The following is a 23105-nucleotide window of genomic DNA, read 5'->3' as shown; positions in this document are numbered from 1 at the left end:
AAACTAAAACTACTGTTGTGACATATGGATAAAAGTTATTGGAAGGACATTGGCTGAATTATCCTCATATCAGTGAATATAAATTGTATGTACTTCCAATGTATAGATTGTAATCAAAACAGTGTAAACACTGTAAGCACCCCAAATTTACACTATCTTGATTATAGGGTGACTATATCCTTACCAGTGAACAACAACATTTTTAGTGTGCGTCTCATTTAGTAAAGTGAAATCTAAATGCTGCTGTAGTAACTATATCAGTATCTTTGCTTTTTATTCAGAAAAAAAACATCTAAACTGTTTTTCACAACAGATGAATGTCAACTGATATCTCCTACAAGTTTCCTTTCCATTGTTTTGTTTTAACTTGTTTGCTTTCCCCACTTTAATCCCATGTTGTTACAATATTACAACAGTTATACAACAATTGTTGGCATTTTCGTAAAGATAACAGTATAGTAGTTGAACTTCTGTAAATATCAACAGATGATGGTGCAATATTCACTACGACAAATTTTCTAAGGTAAACAGGACCCATTGTTGGCTGACTTGCAATGGAGAACTAACATTTATCAAAGTGAAAAGCTGATGTAACTTTGTTATTTTGCAGTTAAAATTGCACCAATCATTCTATGAAATAGTTCAAACATTCTGATCATGTGAAATACAATTGTTGGCTTACTTGCAATGGAGAACTAACTTTTATCATAGCCCAAAGCTGATGTAACTTTGTTATTTTGCAGTTAAAATTGCTATGAAATGCTTCAAACATTCTGATCATGTGAAATACTCTGCATTAGTTATTAGTTGCATACACTGGCTTGTACATGTAATTAGGCAGTCAGTTATGGAAAAGGTCAAAACAATAATCATCAGACTCATACCGTTTTATACTCATTTTTTAATAAATTTTAACTTTTTAAGATGCTGATAGGGTTTGATCATTACAGGATTGCATATTAATCTTTAACAATTACAATATAATAAATGGAAAAGTCTTTTAAAAATAATTAAAAAACAGGTACTGCACCATTGATATATTTACTGAAATGCCGTACCATTTGTCTATAGAATAGCAATTAGAAGCTTGTGCCTGATGGCTATTTTCTATAATTTAATATATTGATTCAAACTTTGATGTTTCTTAGTCTGATAAGAATAGAGATAAGTGAAAAAACATGAATTGTTACTAAATAATTCATGTTGTGTATATTGCAAGATGACAAGTCAATTATTCAAACAATGTGTAATACAACAAACAGGAATATGATGACATATTATTCTTTATCCAAAATGACAATTTTTTGTTTTAAATGTTTAATTTTTATTTATTTTTCCATTACCTGATTAACTATATGTTAGCAATAGCTGAAGGTATTTTGGATTATTAAATATGAAAACAGATTTGAAACTGTCCAATTATTTAGTCTATTTGACTTCTGAAATGGTGCATATACATATTTGTACGTTTAGATTTGATGTACAATCAATATTTCACGCATATGATTTTTTTTGCATGCATTCAATTTTTCAAAACACAAGATATTCTGTACCTTTAAGAATGATCTGGTGGTCAATCTACCACACACTTACAAAGTTCTAAAAAAAAATATCTTTTGTGGTTTTTTCAACAAGCATTTTAAACGTTTTAACCAATAAGCCATTATTCCTTCACATTGGTCTTTGTTCAGCCAAGGAAATATCAGTGACATATGAGGACTTTGTCACTATGAGGTAAAAACAAGTAGTGACAAAACCCTATATGTCACTTGTATTTTACGGATGACTCAAGACAAATATTGGAGAATAAGATAACACAATTATACCTGGGCAAGTGTAATTATAAAAAAAGGGGGGGGGATAATATTCTGAGCAGCTGAATCACATTCTGAGCATCGCGACAATAATGGGAGTTGTGATGACATAGAACAACTGGGGGATAAGTTCTGTGTTCAATACATATAAATTTCCAGGCACGTATGTGTTACTATTAATATTATGCTTTATTTCAAATGCTAAGGCCTCAGCCCATCGCACAAAACATTACTCTGTTAAGTAAAAGTTGCAAGTCAATCTCCGGCACTAAATTATCAATACATACATATAATCGATTTGATATTAAAAAGTGAAAAGCAATTCTTCCTTCCTCCTTGTGCCCTCTGAGGAAATTAATATCAATACAAAAATATCATTTTTGATGAAATTCTTTATATGAATGTTTGTACCTAGATATTAACTTTGTGATATTAGTGCTGCAAATTCATTTTAATTTCTTTGCTTTCCCCTTTCAAAACAATGATCTACATGGACCAAAGGAAATTGAATCAGGTGGTCCAAAAGTAAAAGTCAGTGGTCATCACAGAACCAATCACATTAATGGGAGTTGTGATGACATAGAATGACTGGGGTATAAGTTCTGTATTTTCTGTTTAAATGAGTACAAATTTCCATGCACGTATTACTATTATGTAAAAGTTGCGAGTCAATCTCCGGCACTAAATTATCAAGTACAAATACATACATATAATTGATTTGATATTAAAAAGTGAAAAGTAATCCCTCCTTGTTATGTCCGTTGAGGAAATTAATATTTATCAAATATTAAAATCAATACAAAATTTCATTATTGATGAAATTCTTTACAATTAATATGATATTCTGCAATTTCATTTTAATTTCATGGCTTTCCGAATTTGCTATCTCATCATTATTTCAAAAGAGCCAATGTACTCAATATGAAGATTTCTAACTGAAAACGCCTTATATCAAATATTTTATTTGAAGCTAGCTTAGAGAATTGAGGTTCAAAATTTACCCATAGAGTATTGTCATGAGGACTATTAGCTTTTAAAAAAAAAATCTAATAGAAGTATTGTATACAGAGCTCTATTAGTCTTGTTTACATATCAGTTTTCACTATTTTGTATCAATACTAAAATACTCAAGATAATCAAATATAAAGTCATGAAATGTATGCTCAATTCTGTGTTTTGATGGTGTTTTAATTGCAAAGATTTGAGTGAATAAATTGTCTTGAAAGAAAGACAATAGTTGGAGAATATATTGTTATGGTTACAAAAATCAATCGGACAGTACAATATATAGTTACTTTGGAACAGTAATTTGGAAACAAATGTGATATTTCAGTAATCTTCTACAGTTATTAATGACTCAATGATTTAATTATTCAGCATTTATATCTCTCTTGGGACCATTATTATCAATTAGTGTCACTAGAGTTATCAGGTTTATCATTTGTATTTGACGTATCAAGTAATAACTATGAGTGCAGCAATAGCTAATTAGTACATTTCATTTGACTTACACTGGTGTTGACTCACTTTACACAACATTTCGCAAATTTACATACAGCTGTTGGAACTATAATATAGAACTGATTACTAATACAAAATTATTCCACACCTACCCACTCAATGTTGACACTTTTTGATTAAATGTTTTTATATGATTGTATAGGATATAATCTACTTAAGGTAGCGGTAAAGGCTATTTTTCTCCCATTTCTTTGTTGTGTAAAAAAATCATAAAAAATGTATTGATTCTTGGAATTGAAATGTACATAATACAAGCAAGTTGATTGACAGATCTAGATGAACCAATATTATGTGCACTATCAATGTGAACAAACACACTTTAATTATCATACAAAGTAGTCATAATTTGGTGATGTATTTTTTAGATAAATACTATGTCCAGACTGCAAATTTGAGTTTTGACTCTAAGCAAACATAAGTCATAAAATTGATCGACTATTTTTTCTATGATATTGTATTTTGTACTTGTCTAAGTGTCAAAATACTTACCAAAATCATTTAGTATTAACATAGCCTCCATTTGTTCCGAAACATTTAGCAGTAGCCCAGAATTTTAACCATGTAAACTCTCCCTTTGGATATTATCTAGGAAATTTCAATACTACTTACCTAATCAGCTGGAACTCAGTGTCTACCCTAAACTATCTCTTGCACCTGGCCTAACTTAACACACCTTTGGGCCAACTAAACTGTTCATATTATTATAAGTCAATGAAGATTAGAATTGCCTCAGAGTTGATACAAATTGTCCAGAAGTGATCATGAAGTTTGCTGTAGGGTGGTTGCAAAATTAGCTTTTGTAATAGTTGTCCACAGACATAAATAGACAGTAAAACTGTAAAACAATTTCAGTGATCATTATCCTGAATTATGATCATTTAAATGGCACAAAATGAAACTACTAATTGACCAATATTTTATTCATATTCATTATTTCATTGGACTCATTACAACCCAAGACATCTTGCATCAATTTTGAACTGCTTTTATAGTACTATGAATCATTTTAAAACCACCCTGACAGCTATCTACTGAAAGATACACGTACAATGAGGTGGAAAAGACTCCCTAACTCATAAGAATTAATACAAGGTGTGCAAAAAATGATATGTATATTATGTATCAAACCAGACTCTAAGTTTTACTTTCATTTGTATGTATTGATTTTATGTTATATAAATATAGTTTATATTTACGACTAGTTAAATTAATATTAATAATACCATAATCAGACAGCTTCCTTTATTTCAAACAGTAGGTTAATTAATGATGACAAATATAACTACAAGTATGATATAATTCTGATTACCTAAGCCCTGCAGGCACTAAACTGTTTTATTAGCAAAAAAATACCAAGTGTAGGTTTAAGTGAATTTGAAGAAGAAAAACCTATCTTGAAACAGAAGCTGTACAACTGATGGATTCAACGAACCTCTAATTAGCATGTACAATGTCTATTTATTGGATATTTTAACAATTTCAGTGAAAATATAGCAGGTTGTCTGATCAAAAAAAAGTAATACTCCAGTTACATCTAGTGTAGGTTTAATCATTAGCTATCTGTTACATTTGAATATTGATATATTCTAATGAATAAATACAATGGTTTAATTAATGTATCAACAGTTTATAAATTATAAATTTACAAATGAAATGGATTGACACAACTGCACGAGGTATAACTGATACTTGCTTCATAAGATACAATGAACCCAAGAATATATTAACTGAAAATACCAATACTTAATTACACATGTTCATCATATGTCAATCTTATCCATAACTGGTGCACAAGCTAGCTAACTGGTTGAAATTGTGATTATGATGTACATGTCAAGTTGACAGTCAACCATGTCCATAGTCAGAGTTGAAAATGAACTGTGGTTATGCACATTTGGCAAATAAAACAAATTGTGCGATTCCGATAACTTCAGAAAATATGTTAGTAGGTACGTCAGGATTTCATTATTTTTTTAAACACATCTTTCAACCTAAAGGCAAGACACTCGGTGGTCACAATACTCATTTAATGAGGGCGAAGAGAAGCAAGTGATGATAATTATATGTGAAGTAGATGAACACAATTACGTATACTGCCCATACAACATACTACATTGTATACTGCACAGTATAAATTCAACTTAGTCTTTAAAGACTTTATTTCTCAGGAACGGGATTTTAAAAAGTGATAACAAATACTTTAAGAAAATTTACATATTAAAAGTAAATTCTAACCATATTATTTTTTTGATTAAAGCATTTTAAGCGTATGTGGTTAAAACTAGTGTCAGTCGGGTTGCCTGGAAACACACCCTATTTCTTTTATTTGACCTCATTAAAAATATTCAATTAAGTGTATTGATATTAGTAATTCACATAAGGATCTCTTATTACATAAAATATATATGTTATTATATTACCTTAGCAATGGCCTGATGAAAGAAGTCCCATCTTTGAATGCCACCATGGACACCAATATTTCGTAGGAAGGGTTTGAGTGTTCGCCGCACCTGTGCCCATGTTAACATAGGTAATGGTGTCTGTGTTTCAGGATCACCAAGAAGTTGTTGAATATCAGTTTCTGGTAGACCAGTTTGGGAACAATACAACAAACACAATGTCTAGAGAAAGGAAAATTGTGAACAAATAAATATATTTGCTTATAGCATGGCAGTTGTCTGACTTTTTTTAGTACAAAGTTAAAAGTGACAAGCATATGCATGTCGTATATGATATGTCACTTTGTACTAGGTTTAAAAGAAATTGGATATTGCATGTCAGAAAATGACGTTTTATGGTCAGACGCCCAGATGCATTGATGGACCAATGGAACCATTGTAATTAGTCCCCCTAAGTAAAATTGAACACGGTGGTCTGGAATAGAAGAGAAGAAGATTGCAACACAACACATTATGTTTGTTAACAAACCAAAATGCAGATATGTATATTGGATGTCACATCTTAATTACGTTGAATCAAGAGGCTCCAATGTAAAGTGCAAACGTAAAAGAACCTATTCCAATTCAATTCAATTCATGAACATCCATGGCTTCTACATATGAATATTCAAATGAAGTCCATGCTATGTAAAGAAAATACAAGACTGTACAAATTCAACAAAGCATGGAAAATAAATTGAACAAATATAATTAATCCAAAAATTGAGTAGGCTGACATTTGAAGTGAAGAGCAGCATAAGTGTATTAATACATATCAATAAATAATGAGTCTTTCTGACTAATCAGAAAATATATTAGTTTTCATGAATTATTTGTTGTCATATTCTACATATATAGATTTATAAGGATAACGACAAAAAGACTGGTTTCTTTTTCATTCGTTAATAATATGTGTCCCAGGAATGTGACAAAATAATTATCTTTATATGCTAAAAATGTCTTTAAAATATAGTGATAGAAATACATTAAGGAGCATGAACATATGAAATTGTAGTCAATCAAAGGAGAACATAACTTAAATGTTCAGTGGTCATCTGACATATGCCTTACCGTAGAGTGATTATGCTGTAGCATGATGACAATGCATGGCATACATGTTCATGTACTCTATGCCCATACCTTCTGACCACCCGTTGAAATTCGCATGATGTCAGAGATAAATTTGTAAATCATGTTTCTGCTCAGAGACAAACTTTAATTTTTTCTCTCTACCTAACGCCATTAAGGGGCACAAGCTGAGTTTCCACATGTTTAGGCATAGTCTTTACTGTATTTAAAACTTAAAAGGTACAAGCATTATTGTACTTACTGAAGCACACACCACTTGCACTTGCCATCACTTGCAATTGACTGAAAAATTGATTGAACTCAAACCTGGTATTATGATATAACTCATAAATGATCTGATGTTATTTATGATACATATCAAAAAAACGTTCAGGCAATTACTACTATGTAATCAACTGTTCTAGCACTGTCAGAAGACAATTATAATGTCAGAGAAGACATACATTGACATTAACGTTATACTAGAATGTGGTTTTTATTTATTAAATATGAGTGAAGTGAAAAGGTTATAAACTCAGGTTGTAAAAATGATATTCATGTATGTATGATAACCGTGATATAAGCGATAATTAGCATGATGGATTGGGCCTACTGAGGCAGCTCTTCAAAGCCAGTGAGTGAAACGTCTTGGCCAGAAACACTTTACTGTTTATTCTATATGATGATATACATATAAAGTAATTTCTCAAATGTAATTTTCTTCTAAGAATGTATTACATTATTTAGGATGTGAAACAAGACACCCCACCTTTTCAATTGACTGTGTGTCATCTTCCCTGACAAGTCTATCAAGTATTTCTGCCAGTAATCCATCTAAGTTATCAGGTAGTGTTTTAATCCTTGCAGACAATCTTTCAAACACTCCAAACACCCTTAGTTCCTCACATGACAATGTCAACCATAATGCATTCTTAGCTCCGTCAGATTTTGTCAGGTCGGCTAGCTGATATGGATCAAGTCTCTGTCAAAAATAAATGAAATGAATGATCAAATAATTAATATAAACATGATAAGATATGATTTATGACTAAGAAAAGAATAGAACTACAAAGATCAACAATATTAACTTTATGGGTGAACAAAATATGAAAGGTATCTAACAAACATATATAATGATAGCTTTGCATAGCTTTGTACATGTACAAACATACTCTGTGTATATGTTTGGAGTTGGGGTAGGGTAAGGGAGAAGTGAGAAGTTATGATCTACCTGACTTCTATAGGCTATGTTTGGGGTTGGGGTAGGGTAAGGGAGAAGTGAGAAGTTATGATCTACCTGACTTCTATAGGCTCTTTTAATAGACATGCATGAGCTATAACCGGAGTATTAATTTACTGATCAGATGACTAACAGTATATTCACACACAAAATGGTTAAAAATAGCGCAAATATTGCGTTGCCGCACAACTTCTTGTTCAGGGCAATGATAGATATATAATTTTTTGAAGATTTAAAGTTGTAACCAAAACAAAATTTTCATACCTAATTTCCATCATCATAATCCAGCCATCCTATGTTGGAAGTGTACAAGACAAGTATAGCAACATCCTAATCAAACTTTAAAGGGATGTGTCTACAAGGTTTTGTACTTCTTTATTTTTTTAAATCAATTTGGAACCAAGTCATACCAATGTAACATGTTTAACTTTCTTGGTTATCTTATTGTAATATTTTAAACACAAGCTACATTCAGTTTATATGGGTAGGTGATGAAACAGCTGTCTTACAACATATTACATAATCAAGTCATAAACCAAACTGGCCATGCTACAGGCTTTACCACCAGAGGAAATTGTAAAGTAAACATTATAGTTAATTAACAATGTACTGTTCTCACTGTGTCAGCTATTAATGAGGACAAATCTACACATTCTTAACAAAGTTAAGCTCAATCTACTGGGTAATTTCAGAGTTGAAGATTTTTGAGGAAAAGCAATGATATAGAATAACACTTTTAGAAACATCTCACCAAGTTTCAAACTCATTCACTTAGTACTTTTTGAGATATAAGTTTTTGACCAAAAATGAACATTTTTACACCTAATTTGCATATCACTCATGGAATCATGGTATGCTTAATATTTCTTTGTCCTATATACATTCCCATTAAATTTCAGCCCAATCTGCTCAGTAGTTTTGGAATTATAGATTTTTAACCAAAAAGACACATTTTTAGCCCTAATTTGCATATCACTGATGGAATCATCCCGTCATGGGCAAATATTACTTTACATCCCCTTAAGAATGTTCCCACCAAATTTCGCACCAATCTGCCCAGTAGTTTCTGAGTTTAAGTTTTTTGACCAAAAATCACATTTTTTGACCCAAATCACACATCTGTGATGCGATCATTTTGATTTGAACAATTTCCCAACTAGACACCCAAGGTAATAGACCCACCAAATATCATGGCAATCGGTTCAGCGGTTTTTGACTTTAAGTTGTTTACACACACACACACACACACACACACACACAGACAGACCGACAGACAGACAGACAGACAGACAGACGCTGGGCGATACCTATAGCACTACTGAACCTCAGTTCAGTTGTGCTAAAAATGGCAATAATTAGGCAATTAGAGCTCTAATTATTTAGAATAAGTTAAAACCATGATTCCAGGCACTGATTTCTGGATGTGGACCCATTTTGGGTGTGGAAACTGTAATTCTTTTACAGTGCACCATATTGATCATTACCAAATTATAAAACCCCTTTTAAAAACAACATGACCTTTTTATTAATAATACTTCAAACAAAAGATATTGTGATGATTGGGGATGCATTATATTGGAAATTCCGTTTTACATGTTATCATTCAGACATACACAGTGTACTCTTTATATTTCCCTACACTTGTATGTATATTGCCAATTACGTACAGGAATTGGTCAAGTTGATTACAATCTGATAAGAGAGAAGACTCAATTCGTTTTTCATTCACCATGTTTCGCATCTACATCACTGCATACTGTATTTGTCATTTGCATTCTATTATGTACATATAAATATGATATCAATTATCCTTGCAATTGGACAGAAAATTTTTCCAATCAAGGAGAAAGTTGATACCATACCTATGAACAAGACACCAAGGACAAACCAATTTGAGCACATAAATATATTGTGACTTCTGCTTGAATAGATTTTAATCAATTTTAGGAATCAATATACAGAATTCTTTTAGAGCTCTCTGGTTGTGTGCCATGCATTGTTGGTGAGCATGTCTTCTTTTGGTGTTTACAAACAACACTTTGGTACTAAAATGCAAAAATGTGATGGTTTTTCAATCATCATGTGTTATCCCAAGGTTTGTATTGGTTTTAGACTCTTGCACAAAATTGCTTCTGTTTCAATTGTGGCTCGGTAAAATTTCATTGTGTAGGGGACCCTGACTTGCACAGTGATTTGGATGACTGTTGACTTTTATTGAGCAACAAGGGACAGAAAGAGAAGCAAATCAGACCAGATCAAGATAAACCTTGTGATTACTCATGCTGCTTGAAAATCCCCAAAAAGCTTTGGATTTTAACTCTTGTTTGTAAATAGGCAAAACATATGGGCAATGAAGATATCGACTAGCACACAAACAATGTGCTTTAATTGTTGTTGTAAGATACAGTATGTTGTCCTGGCTTGTTATTATCAGACTGGCTGAATCAAATGGCATGTGATGGCGGCACTTGGGGTTTCATCTTACTAAGGTAGACACATCCTAAGATATTGTTGTTGAGACATGTTGATATAAGCTGTTGAATGGACATTGGTTAACGTTTAATCATAATCAGGGTAATGGTAGCATTACTGATGATGACACAGTCCCTCTATCACAGGACTTTGCTGATGACTTCCAAAATGTTGCAAATTTTGTAAATATTTTGGAACTTCCAGTGTTAGCACTTTCACTATCTTTATTACAGGATGATCTGCACAACAGAGCATAGATGTATTAGAGCACTACCCCCCCCCCACCCCCTCACCCACTAATTCTACATGTAACATTAATTTTAGTTTTGTGCCTAAATTAGTAAGCCTAAACATGGAATGCTGCTGTTGTACATACATCTTAGTCTTAATTTAGTACATGAAATGTATGGTTCCTCTGAGACTCTTTCCCTAATGCATGCCAATGCCTGTGTATAAAAATAAAAGGACTCTTCATACACACACAACATACTATAACTATTTTCTCAATGTATACATGTGGTTATAAAGAGCTTACTGCATGCACAAAAACAAATTTGTTTTTCTGGAGGAGAATTACCACTGACGATATACCACATAGATTCATTAATCTATCATCATCATTGTTGATGTGTTATTATCACTGAAATATTCTCAACTAAATTCTAAATTTAGCAATATAGTAATGATTTCAGATTACTGTCACAATGCAATCTCTAATTTCAATTCGAGACTTTATACTCATGATAATTTCCCATGGGGAATATGATATTTACATTTATATAAGAGCTATTAGCCTCATGATTTTAAGCTTGTCATTTGTAAGAACTAAAAAATATGAAAATAAGATTTTATATCTCTCTCTGATAATAAATGCTTTTGCAACTACTAATATTACTCTGTTGTAATTAGTATCAATAAGAATGAGACTCGTAAATAAACTGCTTAAAATTTTTCTGTTACATTGTTTAAGAAATTTGTATGTATTTCATCACTTGCATCATAATTGGGATAAATACCTCAATTATACCCCTTATATATAACCCTAAATTTCCACATCACATTCTAAATTGGTAGAAATACCCAAGATTGGATATTAAGGAGATAATTTGCATAAATTACATACTTCATAATAATTTCTATATTACATCCAGATTTATGAGAAATATCTTAGCTTGCATTTTCTTAGAGATAATTTGCATACATTATACGCCTTCTACATAGCCCAAATTTCCACATCACATTCTAAATTGGTAGAAATACCCAACATTGTATATTAAAGAGGTAATTTGGATAAATTATATACTTCATATATAGCCAATAATTTCCATATTACAGCCTCAATTATGAGAAAATACCTGCAAGCTTGCATATTATAGAGATAATTTGCATAAAATACAATCATACATATCCCCGAAGTTCACTGTTGCATCCTAAATTAGGAGATATACCTAAGCATGCATATGACACAGGTACTTTGCATAAAGTATATCTATCATACATATCCACTAATTGCCATATTATACCTGAATTTGGAAAATATCTAAGCTTGCATATTAAAGAGATAATTTGCATAAAATACAATCATACATATCCCCGAAGTTCACTGTTGCATCCTAAATTAGGAGATATACCTAAGCATGCATATTACACAGGTACTTTGCATAAAGTATATCCATCATACATATCCACTAATTTCCATATTATACCTAAATTTGGAAAATATCTAAGCTTGCATATTAAAAAGATAATTTGCATAAATTATACTGCTCTTACCTTATTATATCTTCCAAGGTAATGCTGCACAATATCAATCCTTGTAGATGTATTCAATTGGTTGATGGGCAATTCATGTGGTGGTGGTGACAAGTCTTGTAACACAGACAAGGACCTTGTTTGCTCAACTGTACTGATTATAAAGCGAACTGATGAGGATGGGTCTAATTCTAGCTCTGAGATCCTAGCTGGTAACCATTCAAGATGTAATGAACTGTCCACATCTGACAACTGTAAAATAGAAGAATGGAGACTTTTTGCTGTTGAAAAATCTGTGTGTGAATTATTTTACTTTAAGGCCTAACAAAAAATATTCTGTGGTTCCAATTACACTCAATTTTAGAACAGGTGGGGTAAGTAGATTTATATATATATATATATATATATATATTTTATATATATATATATATATATATATATATATATATATATATATATATATATATATATATATATATATATATATAGTGTCTAGTTCAGGTAGTTATGTTTTCCGTTGTGTTCCAAAAGTCTCTTCACAATTTTCGTGATTTTATTATTTATTCTTCAATATGTAAAAAAGAGTTTAGAGTCGGCATGAAAAACTACGTGGGGTTGGGTCACAGGAACCAAATAATTTTTTTTCTAGGCCTTTCTAGCAAATTGATGCTGTAGTAGATATAACTGCCATTCATTCAAAACATCAATACATTAAAATAACATTAATATTCCTGATTTTTGTGGTTGTCATGACAGTCTACATAACCAACAGAAATAGGAAATGATCATTGCCAGAAATTATTTCTAATCAAGCCATAGACTAGTAAAATTTTGTTTTATATTTTTTATGTTAAATCAGATCAAGACGAAATATTGTTTGGGATATGCAAGTTTTTCATACCATGAACATAATGTCATTAGGCCTATTAAAAAAATTGTTTGATTCTGGTTACCCAACCCCCACCTAGTTTTTCACACCAAGCCTAAATTTCTTTACATGTATTCAAGAGAAAAATAAAAAATAAAATCGAAAAAATGTTGAAGTCTCGTAAGAAACAGTGGATGTGCAAACTGACATCAACTTAAAAAGGCAATATAAAACTGTTCTTCCAATCTGTAATAGCTGTACATCTGATAAGAAGAAACCAATATCACAGAGACCACACGGAAAACAACTGAAAACATGACTACCTGAACTAGACACTAACATATAAAATATATATATAAAAAAATAAAAATAATAATCTACCTTCCCCACCTATTCTAAAATTGAGTTTCATCGGAATCACACAATTTTTTTTGTTAGGCCTTACAAGTAGATTTCTTTAAATCTAATTTTATGTTTTGAAAGAAGGCAGTATGCAGACAATCACATAGTATGCGATATTCTGTATAAAAATCGTTGCAAACTACATTGTGTGCATGCACTGACCTCAAATCACTCAAATCTCAAATTTATAGAAGAATACATTACTGCAATAAAAGCCTACAGAGTTTCAAAACTGAATTCAGACAGAAACACAATACACATTCACTGTATTCATATTTGAAGAGAAACATGTCCAAACAGCGTAGCCTGGCATTTATAGGACATCTTGTGCATTAGAAGAAACCATGTCTTGGAAGCGCAGTGAATTTAATAATTCTAACTATTATTTTTATCTCTGTCTCCATTAATTTTGTACTTTATAAACATGGTACATCTGCCTTTAGCTGTCATTTCACAAAATAAAAAGCATTTACTGCTAAGTAATTTCTTATTACCTGGCCGCAGGATATTTTGATTTCAAATGAGAAGAAACTATTTTTATCATATACAATGTACAAGTATGACACACGCAACAGAAAGAAAAATCAGACATTCTACATTTCTGAAGCCTTAAAGGAATACCATTGATTCTGATTCATATTGTAAGTGTCACATGTAAATTGTAAGTCTAGAAACGATATAAACATTCAGAATGAGAAGAAAAATTCAAATATATGCATTGATATCAAACTAATATGCACATCTGAATAATTATTAAAAATCAAGAAACTTACACACGCAAACAAATGTAATAATTGTATTTATAATGCATTGTTTTCTTACAGCTTTCAATGATTGGCTTAGCTTGTGTCACATGGCATGGACTAATGACTCAGATTAACTATGCATACATTAGGCGGAATTTCATTTCCTATTTTCCCTAGGGCACTATTTATGTAGGATGGGAGTCCTACCAGTCACTTTTCTTTGACTTTTGCAAAGAATCTGTGCATGATAATGTGTTGTGTTATAAAAATACTTATTGCCTGGCTTTATTCAGACACTAACAGACATCATATTACCCCAATGTGCTGTATGTTTATGTAGCAACTATTTTCCTTGGCTTTCAGCCTTGAGAAAAAGTTCCTGCACAACAGCCCTCAGGGTAATAGCCAGGTAATAAGTGTATAATTGTGATGATACACCAACACTTGTATCTATCTATTCAGGTATTACTCTTGGGCATAATCACCAATCGGACGTTAAAACTAATAATTGGTGACTAACTATTGTATTGCACTAAAATCTGTAAATTGGGATACAATTAAAAAATTTAAAAAAATAGTGATAATTATCTACAAATGCACAAATTCACAAAAATAGACACAAGATGCGAGGCAATGATGAGTGTAAAAGTATTAACACTATTCCATTGTCGTGAGGCCTCTGTTGACTGCTAATACGTTTCTCTGTGGGGAAATGTAATTTTAAATTTTTAATGAGTTGGATTTGCTTGAGGTGAGGGATTAACGAAGTGATTCATATTCGGACGTTAAAAACCATCCATGAACCGTGATGGGGGACCTTACCATCTTCTGAGAATTTGGGACAATTGTCTTAAGTCGCGCATGTGTCGTGACTTCAGAAAACACTAACAAAGCCATGGTGGATAACTGGGGAAAGCTTTGATGAGCTAATTAGATTAATATGCTTGTGGTGTTTGCTGTTGCACTTTCACTCAATATGCTCATCAAAGTACAGTCATGCAAAGACAACATCAATCTTTGATGAGCTAATTTAAAATTTTGTTGGTGCTATACGGAGTTAAATCCATTAACAAAGTGTTGGATTGTATGAGCATCCCAAATCTGATATCAGACATTGACTGATTTACCTTAATTAATATTAATATGACAAAACTTTTACTTTCCATTACATGTATAAAAATATATAACAATGTCATTTGAATGTTTGCCATTTCCCCTAAAAATTGATCTTTAAAATATTAAGACTTCTGAATCTCACATAAGTGGAATCTTCAGCTGTATAGACAACATCTTTTAAATTTTGTTAGGAAAGAAATATAAGAACATTTTTCCCCATCTTGCTTTTAGGTTACAAAATAGTTCTTATATACATACCAGTAACTTATTAATTGAACTTGTGTGTAATGTATACTACTGTGGGAGTGGTATTTGCACTGCGGGGCAATACTGAAAATACTGCATATATCTGCATGCAAATTAGCATGTTGTGGATTCATGTTCAATTACACAAAATCATGTCCATATATACATGTATTGTGTATGTTTACAATAGCTTGCTGTTTTGGATGTTGTGAAACATTATAAAACCCATGGCTCTTGAGTGCAAGTGTGGAGATTTGGATTATTTGCAATCAAGCTTGGGGTGTTTGCTGTTGCACTTTCACTCAATATGCTCATCAAAGTACAGTAATGTAAAGACAACATCAATCTGATTAAAATCTGATTTGTTGAAAGTGGCTAGATGTCTTCATTTATTTCTATCATTGTGTTGTGATGATTGTTTTGTCCTGGGGAAGGCAGTGATCACCCAGAAGAAAACAATCATAACAACACAATGGAAATAGAGGTAAATAAAGACATCTAGCTGCATGTAAGTAATTGGCCCAAAACTGCGTACTCATCGAAAATTAGGCCAACTACAACTTACAAGAGTATGACGTCACTCGTACTTGAGACTTACGAGCTCGTAACTCTGCCCGTACTTGGTCAGTTTTGGGCGAATTACATACCTCCTAGCTGCTTTCAACACATAAGATTGTAATCAGATTGAGACAACATATGCACTCGAGCAAATAGCCCAGCACAGGCTACAATAGCTCTCACCCATGATAAGATTCTGTCATGTGAAACCATGGTAAATAGAATCACAAATAAATTATGCTCACCTGATTTACTGCATCTATAATTATCAAGATCTGTTCTGACATTTCTGCTTTTTCTTTTAGTACTTTATGTAATAACTTTGTTGTTTCTTCAATGGAAAACTCATCTTTTACTTTAGCAAGCCTTTCATCTTCAAATTTAAAAAGAGATTTATATGTTATCAAAGTGAACAGAAAATAGTATGTATATGTATGTATGTATGTATGTATGTATGTACGTACGTATGTATGTATGTACATGTATGTATTATGTATGTATGTAGGAGTGCAAAAGTAACAAGTACATGTAATAGAGTCCTATCAATTAGTGTAATCCTTGACATTTCAAATTTTACAATGCTAGTCAAAAGTCATAGGCAAGAAAATTGAATAACTGAATAACTGAGTATTTATGTACATGTGTGTGTGTGTGTATGTATGTATGTACATGTATGTATGTATGTATGTATGTATTATGTATGTATTATGTATGTATGTATGTATGTACGTACGTACGTACGTACGTATGCATTATGTATGTATGTACGTACGTATGTATGTATGTATGTATGTATGTATGTATGTACGTACGTATGTATGTATGTATGTATGTGTGTATGTATGTAATGCTTTTTTCTCTCTTTACTTAAATACCTTGGTAGTTCTTTTCACTGGCCTCTATAAATATTTGATTCATTGCACTAGATATATGCCAATTCATTTTTCCTGGGTACCAGCACATGTATTGATTATAAAGCATTATTATGCACCATGCAGACATCATTATAACAGAATTTATCTAGTGTGATATATAACTCTTTTACAACCTACAATTTGATAATGTTTTGCATTGTTCATCCAAGAAAAACACTAATAACCAGAAGATCCCAGATAGACATTTTTGTTTTTCAATCCTGTATCATGCAAACATTTCTTCAAATATGATGGCTTTTTGATGTCAATCATACTGCATGATTATATTATATATTTTGTTACAATATAGACATGTTTTCATGCTGTTATATTACATTTTGGCACAATCCCTCTATGACTGTGATTTTGGTCTACACGATAGACATTTTTGGCTTTGCATTATTTTACCATTTGTTTATTTCCTGTTGTTTTGTGAATTCATGAATAATTAAGTGTCAGGGTGATATGGTCTGGACACATCCTTTTTGAACTTGCCCCCTTTCTGTGTACTTCCATAAGTCGGATCAGTAGACGTTTACACTCACTGAGCAATGTGCTAATTGGCAATTAGCCTGTGAGTTGGTTCTAGGATTAGCAATCTACTAAATAATGCAAAGCTGGTATACTCAGATATGACAGTGATAATAGTAGGAAATAGGAAAAAAACAGTGAGAGGAAACAATATTTAAAATTTTATTTGAAATATAGAGAAACTAATATTAGAAATCCGGAAAATCACGAGAACAAAATTGATTATTTGTCCTTTACCCTGTGGTTATATACGTTTTATGTGCCTTCTACATTGTACAATAAATAACCTATGTAATGGCTAAGTGATTAAGCCATGACACTAATACCAGCCAAGCAACACACATTATATATAATTGTGACACTGTATTGACTGTGATTGTAAATCAACTTTACTGTTACTTACCAAGGGTCAGAACAGTCTCATTGTATTTATGGGCTATTAGTGTCTGTCTGCTTTATAGGTACATTAAAGTAAATAAAATCACACAAAAGGAACAAAAAGCATTATAGTGAGTTGGCCTAACTATCCCACTTGCACAGATGTATATACATTTGTACTATGTTTGGCATTCACAATATAGCGCTATATCAATTACTTTACTATACATGGACCTGTATGCAAATGAGTGTATGATCACTCCCATGTGAAAGTACTTGTATTACAAAAATTAGCTTTTTTGGGATAACCATAATCATGTAATGATAACAGAATCCCATGACATATGAATGCCAGTGTAATAGGGCAATTTATCTGCTTAAGATGTTCTCTGCCACACGTTTACAAGCAGAAGGTGGCTGAGAAAATTGCAAATGCTTGTCCAAATCCCCCCTCCTCCCCAATTAAATCACTCTGGCACTTGGGCATCATATCATGGGGCTGTGTCATACAGCTTTGGAGAAGACAAAAGGGTACTCCGGGAATTAAAGGCATTTTTTTGAACTTATATATTACTTGCAGTGTCAGAGAAACATCAATTTGAAATTGTACCCTACCTAGAGATCTTTGCTGTGGTCCACACTGCCTTGTGGGAGTCAGCACAAATGTTTACATTATATGCAATGATTGAACAAGTAATATTCATAACCCCTTATAGCCTATTACCTTTATTTTCTTTGAGTGCAATTCCCCTAGAATTCAATTTGCTGAGAAAACAATCCAAACTAACTCACCATCTCTTGGTAATAGATATTTACAAAGCCTTTGTATAATATTATCTTCATAGATTGAGCTTGGGCATGATCCAACAAAGTGATAAAAAACATTCAAACCAGCCTAAATTTAGAAAAAAGATATGGAAATATCAAAGATATATAAACAGCAAATGTATATATTTCACATGCTTTTTGATTAAATCTGAAAGTTTCAAAAAAGCCTATTTTAAACAGTTCTCTCTAATGGTGATGGTAATTACCGTAGCTATTTTATCTTTTTCCATGCCTTTTTATGCTTACTGTATTCTTTAGTTTTCTTTTGAAATATAAAAAATTCTTATAAAAACAAAACAAAAATCAATGGAAGATGCAACATTATTCGATTAAAATATTTAACATTAATCAAAAGATGAAAATACACATATTGAGCACATTTTTGTAACAAAAACAAACAAAATATTTGGGTATGAATAAAAGAGTGTGCAGTATTTTCATAAGCACATGAGAATACTTTATTTTTACCAAAAGGCAAACTAGTAGGTTAAATGTAATTAGATCAACTAATGCTCACCCTTTCTGCCTCCAAAACTGTCTTTGCCATTACTGCCGACTTCCCTGTACCTGGGTTGCCAATGGCAACTAACAACCCACTGTTGCTGCTATGACCTTTCACAAATTTGACCATTTTATTTAACCTTTGACTTGACTGGCTACTTGGTCTATCATGGTTCATTTTACTTAAAGAGTCACTTTCATTTTCAGGTGGAGGAGAGTCAATCACAACTTTCACCCTAATATCATCTCTCTCACTGTCGTCTTCAGATTCACTGCTATTCCCATTCATCATCACATTCACTATATGGTTTGTCACATCTTCACTGTGAGACACGGTATCCTCGCTAGCAATGGTCGAGTTATCGCCTTTGGCAAATCGTAGAAGAGTCTTTATGATTCTCTCTCTACCAAATACCATACTGCCCTTTTGATTCATGTAATTACGATGCTGTTCATTTTCTATTTAAAAAAAGAGAGAGAGATAACACCAATTTGAATTTAATCATTCTAAAATGACAAAAGAATACAAATAAACAAAGAGTGAAGTGAAGGTATAAATCGTAACGATACTGTATAGGAACTAGACTAAGACAAACCTAGTCTGGAAGACCAGCCTGTTGTTCTAACCACTGTCTGGTCAAATGCCCCCAATCAGCACACATTCCTGTGCTCCCTCCCGCTGTGTTCATATAAACATGATTATGTTGATGGGACCCCACATCATATAGTTTAAAGGACTGTCAGTGGAGTCCTTGTTGGACATTGGACATAGTCAAAACAGTTGTACCAAATGAATATTTAATGAGCGATATTCACAGCCCTTTATTACTAGTGACATGCTCTGTTCGAGCTTTGCTCACCATGGGGGTGAACCATAATTAACACCTTTCGTCAGGGTCTTGACTATACTGTGAGTGAAGGTATAAATCGTAATGATACCGTATAGGAACTAGACTATGGCAAACCATGAACTTGAGAATATGTAAAAACAACTTTACATTGCTTTCAATCAAAATAAGAACGATGAACACATTTATCCACATGCTGATCCAGCTATATTGTTACCTATGCAATATACAAGTACACCATTATTTTAGTGTTGTTATGCATCTTAGTTGCTTGTACGTGTAAACATTGCCATGCAATACATGTATACACCCATTATTTCAGTGTTGCTATGGGCAGTATCTTAGTTGCTGTCATTTGTTTGATGAACATTTTCATTGTTGTCTTTTTTATATCATTTTGAGATAATAAAGCAACAGTTTAGCTTAGCTTGAGTATGCATCACTCTCACATCGATAATGCAAACAGAATACACTTTTTATTGACATACAGCAGGGACAAAATCATTGCCTTCATACTGAATACTGTCTGTGGTATTTCCTTTGATGGCTATCACGTTTCATATTGAATAATATCTGTTATAATTCCTTTGAAGGCTATCATACTTCATACTGAATAGTGTCTGTGATATTTCCTTTGAAGGCTACAGTTATACATTACCATGGCAACTATACGTTAATTGTCATATTATATATAGTGGTTAGATATGTACATACACAGAAATCTGATCATCAACACCTTTCCTATTTTGATAAATCGTCACTTTAACCCCAATGTTTGCATCCCATGGTTATGGATTAGTACTATCTTATCAGTGAATCAATAAGGTTTAAACAGGATACATCTTTTATTGATGACCAACCTTCTCTATGTTCCAGACAACTGTTTCCTCATTCCAAAGTTTAAAACTAATCTTTAAATTTAATATTTTAATAATGGTACACTAGCACTCACATAGTACAGGGTTCTGTCATTATTACATATGCTTATCCAAAACAGCAAAATTCCCTTAAAATCATTTTGTGCAATCATGCGATTGTGCGTACAATGAATGACTATATTAATTTGCATATCATTTGCATAAGGTATATGTTTTCAGTATTGCACTACAGTGCAAGTACCACTAATATGTATGTGTGTGCACGACTTATGGAAGCAATCACTGGTACATACATGTATGTAATACTATACATGTTATTAGAATATGTGATCTTTTTAACTTGGGTCACTTGATATATATAACTCAAATCAAAACTGATATCATGTAACACATCAAAGTAATATCTCCAGGCCATGGAAATTAAATAACAATGCCTTAGCTGCTCTTACATTAAAAGAAATTAAAAATGTACATATATGATGCTAGGATAATTCCATGGTAACCATTACATATATACAATGTAGTCTTAAGCAAACCTCAATATCAAGTTCAGTTAATAACTCGAAAGATGATGTAGTTCGTAAGGTACGCCATGACAGGGTGCCCTCACACATTGGTCAACGGGAGAGAGGATAGCGGCGTGACATGATTTATCTTACTGTCTAAACATGATGTGGATAGTAAAATCATGCACTGAATTCACCTTCTGAGCTTGATACAGAAATGTTTTATTTTACATCTGATACAGCTAAAATGGGGTTGGCTTGATGTTTCACTCATGGGACATTATGTTTTTGACACAAAGATATACATATTTTGACTCTAGACTAACAATAACTGAGACACAATAAACACAGTGGGATCTTTTGCCCAATCATATTGGACACATATAAGCATTGCTATTTTTCAACACTCACTACAGTAAAAACAGGTTTCTAATGAAAAGCATTACACGTGGACTTGATTTTAGTGGCTGGAATTGTTTATTTCCTAACTGATAATCAACTATTTCAACTTGACTACTTCTACATCCCCACTGTGCATGGCACCTATGTAATTGTTTCTTTTGCATTAGAAGTTGTCTTGGGGTGCGTATTAAATGTCATGTCACATGAGTGAAACACCAAGCCTACATCACTTCAGCTGTAAGTTGGATATGTTTTGCCAATTTCATTTTAAGTCTCAGTGAAATAAAGTTGTTTTATTTGACATAGATGCTTTGCTACAAGACATATTATATTCTATTTATCATAGAATATAGGTTTTCACAAACACCTGGTCAAGAAGAAAAAATGTATTTATGATGGGGGGGGGGGGGGTGGTACAGAACAAATGAATGATCCCATGGATTGTCCATCCATATTAAGATAATACAACTGTAATGACCTGGGACTGAAACATGGCCCTTTAAAGTCTTTACTAAAATGAAGCACAGTGTGTAACAGAGGTTGTAATAGATGATGACAGCCCGTCAATTTGTGATGGATTTAACTACTGACATGGGGTTGAACCACTATTAACACCTTGAGTCATGGGCTTGACTATAAGTGTGAAGCTAACATAGTACGGAACACGGTCCGTCGGGAACTAAACTAATATCAAACTTGCAAACTCAAACTTTCAGACTCAATATTATAAAATCTACTACTCTGCAATCAAGAACATTTGATGTCCATGTGCTCTATCATAAGTGTCAATGAATTTGCAGAGAAGCTTCCTTTTTAGCAGATACTTGAAGATTTGCAAGATCATAACATGATTCAGGTAGTTGACAAGTAGTCTGTTGTGGTTGTAAGAAAGTTCATTGAACTCTTACCATGTGATACTGTAAAGCAGAAACACTATGTACACTCTATTGTAAAATGACAAGTCACTAAATTCAATAACTACATAAATTACAAATTTGATATTAGTTTCATATTCGAGTATCAACATTCACTACGACATACTGTAAACATGGTACTAATAACTTATTTTTGCTTACTT

General features: G+C 32.4%; 1 protein-coding gene across 1 annotated transcript in view; it reads right to left on the bottom strand.

Annotated features, from left to right (window-relative positions):
- LOC144433236 (TPR repeat-containing protein DDB_G0287407-like) overlaps nt 1-23105 on the bottom strand; it is a 49134-nt gene that overhangs the window by 7179 nt on the left and 18850 nt on the right. Inside the window, exons 7-12 of the mRNA XM_078121545.1 lie at nt 19410-19852; nt 18857-18959; nt 16487-16614; nt 12327-12557; nt 7611-7823; nt 5756-5956 (exon numbers count right to left, since the gene is read on the bottom strand). Of these exons, the coding sequence (XP_077977671.1) occupies nt 5756-5956; nt 7611-7823; nt 12327-12557; nt 16487-16614; nt 18857-18959; nt 19410-19852 (1319 nt within the window). The remainder of the gene's footprint in view (nt 1-5755; nt 5957-7610; nt 7824-12326; nt 12558-16486; nt 16615-18856; nt 18960-19409; nt 19853-23105) is intronic.

Source organism: Glandiceps talaboti, chromosome 3 (genome assembly GCF_964340395.1).
Source record: "Glandiceps talaboti chromosome 3, keGlaTala1.1, whole genome shotgun sequence".
Classification (NCBI taxonomy): domain Eukaryota; kingdom Metazoa; phylum Hemichordata; class Enteropneusta; family Spengelidae; genus Glandiceps; species Glandiceps talaboti.
Note: the sequence above shows the minus strand (reverse complement) of the source record. Positions and strands in the feature narration are given on the sequence as shown.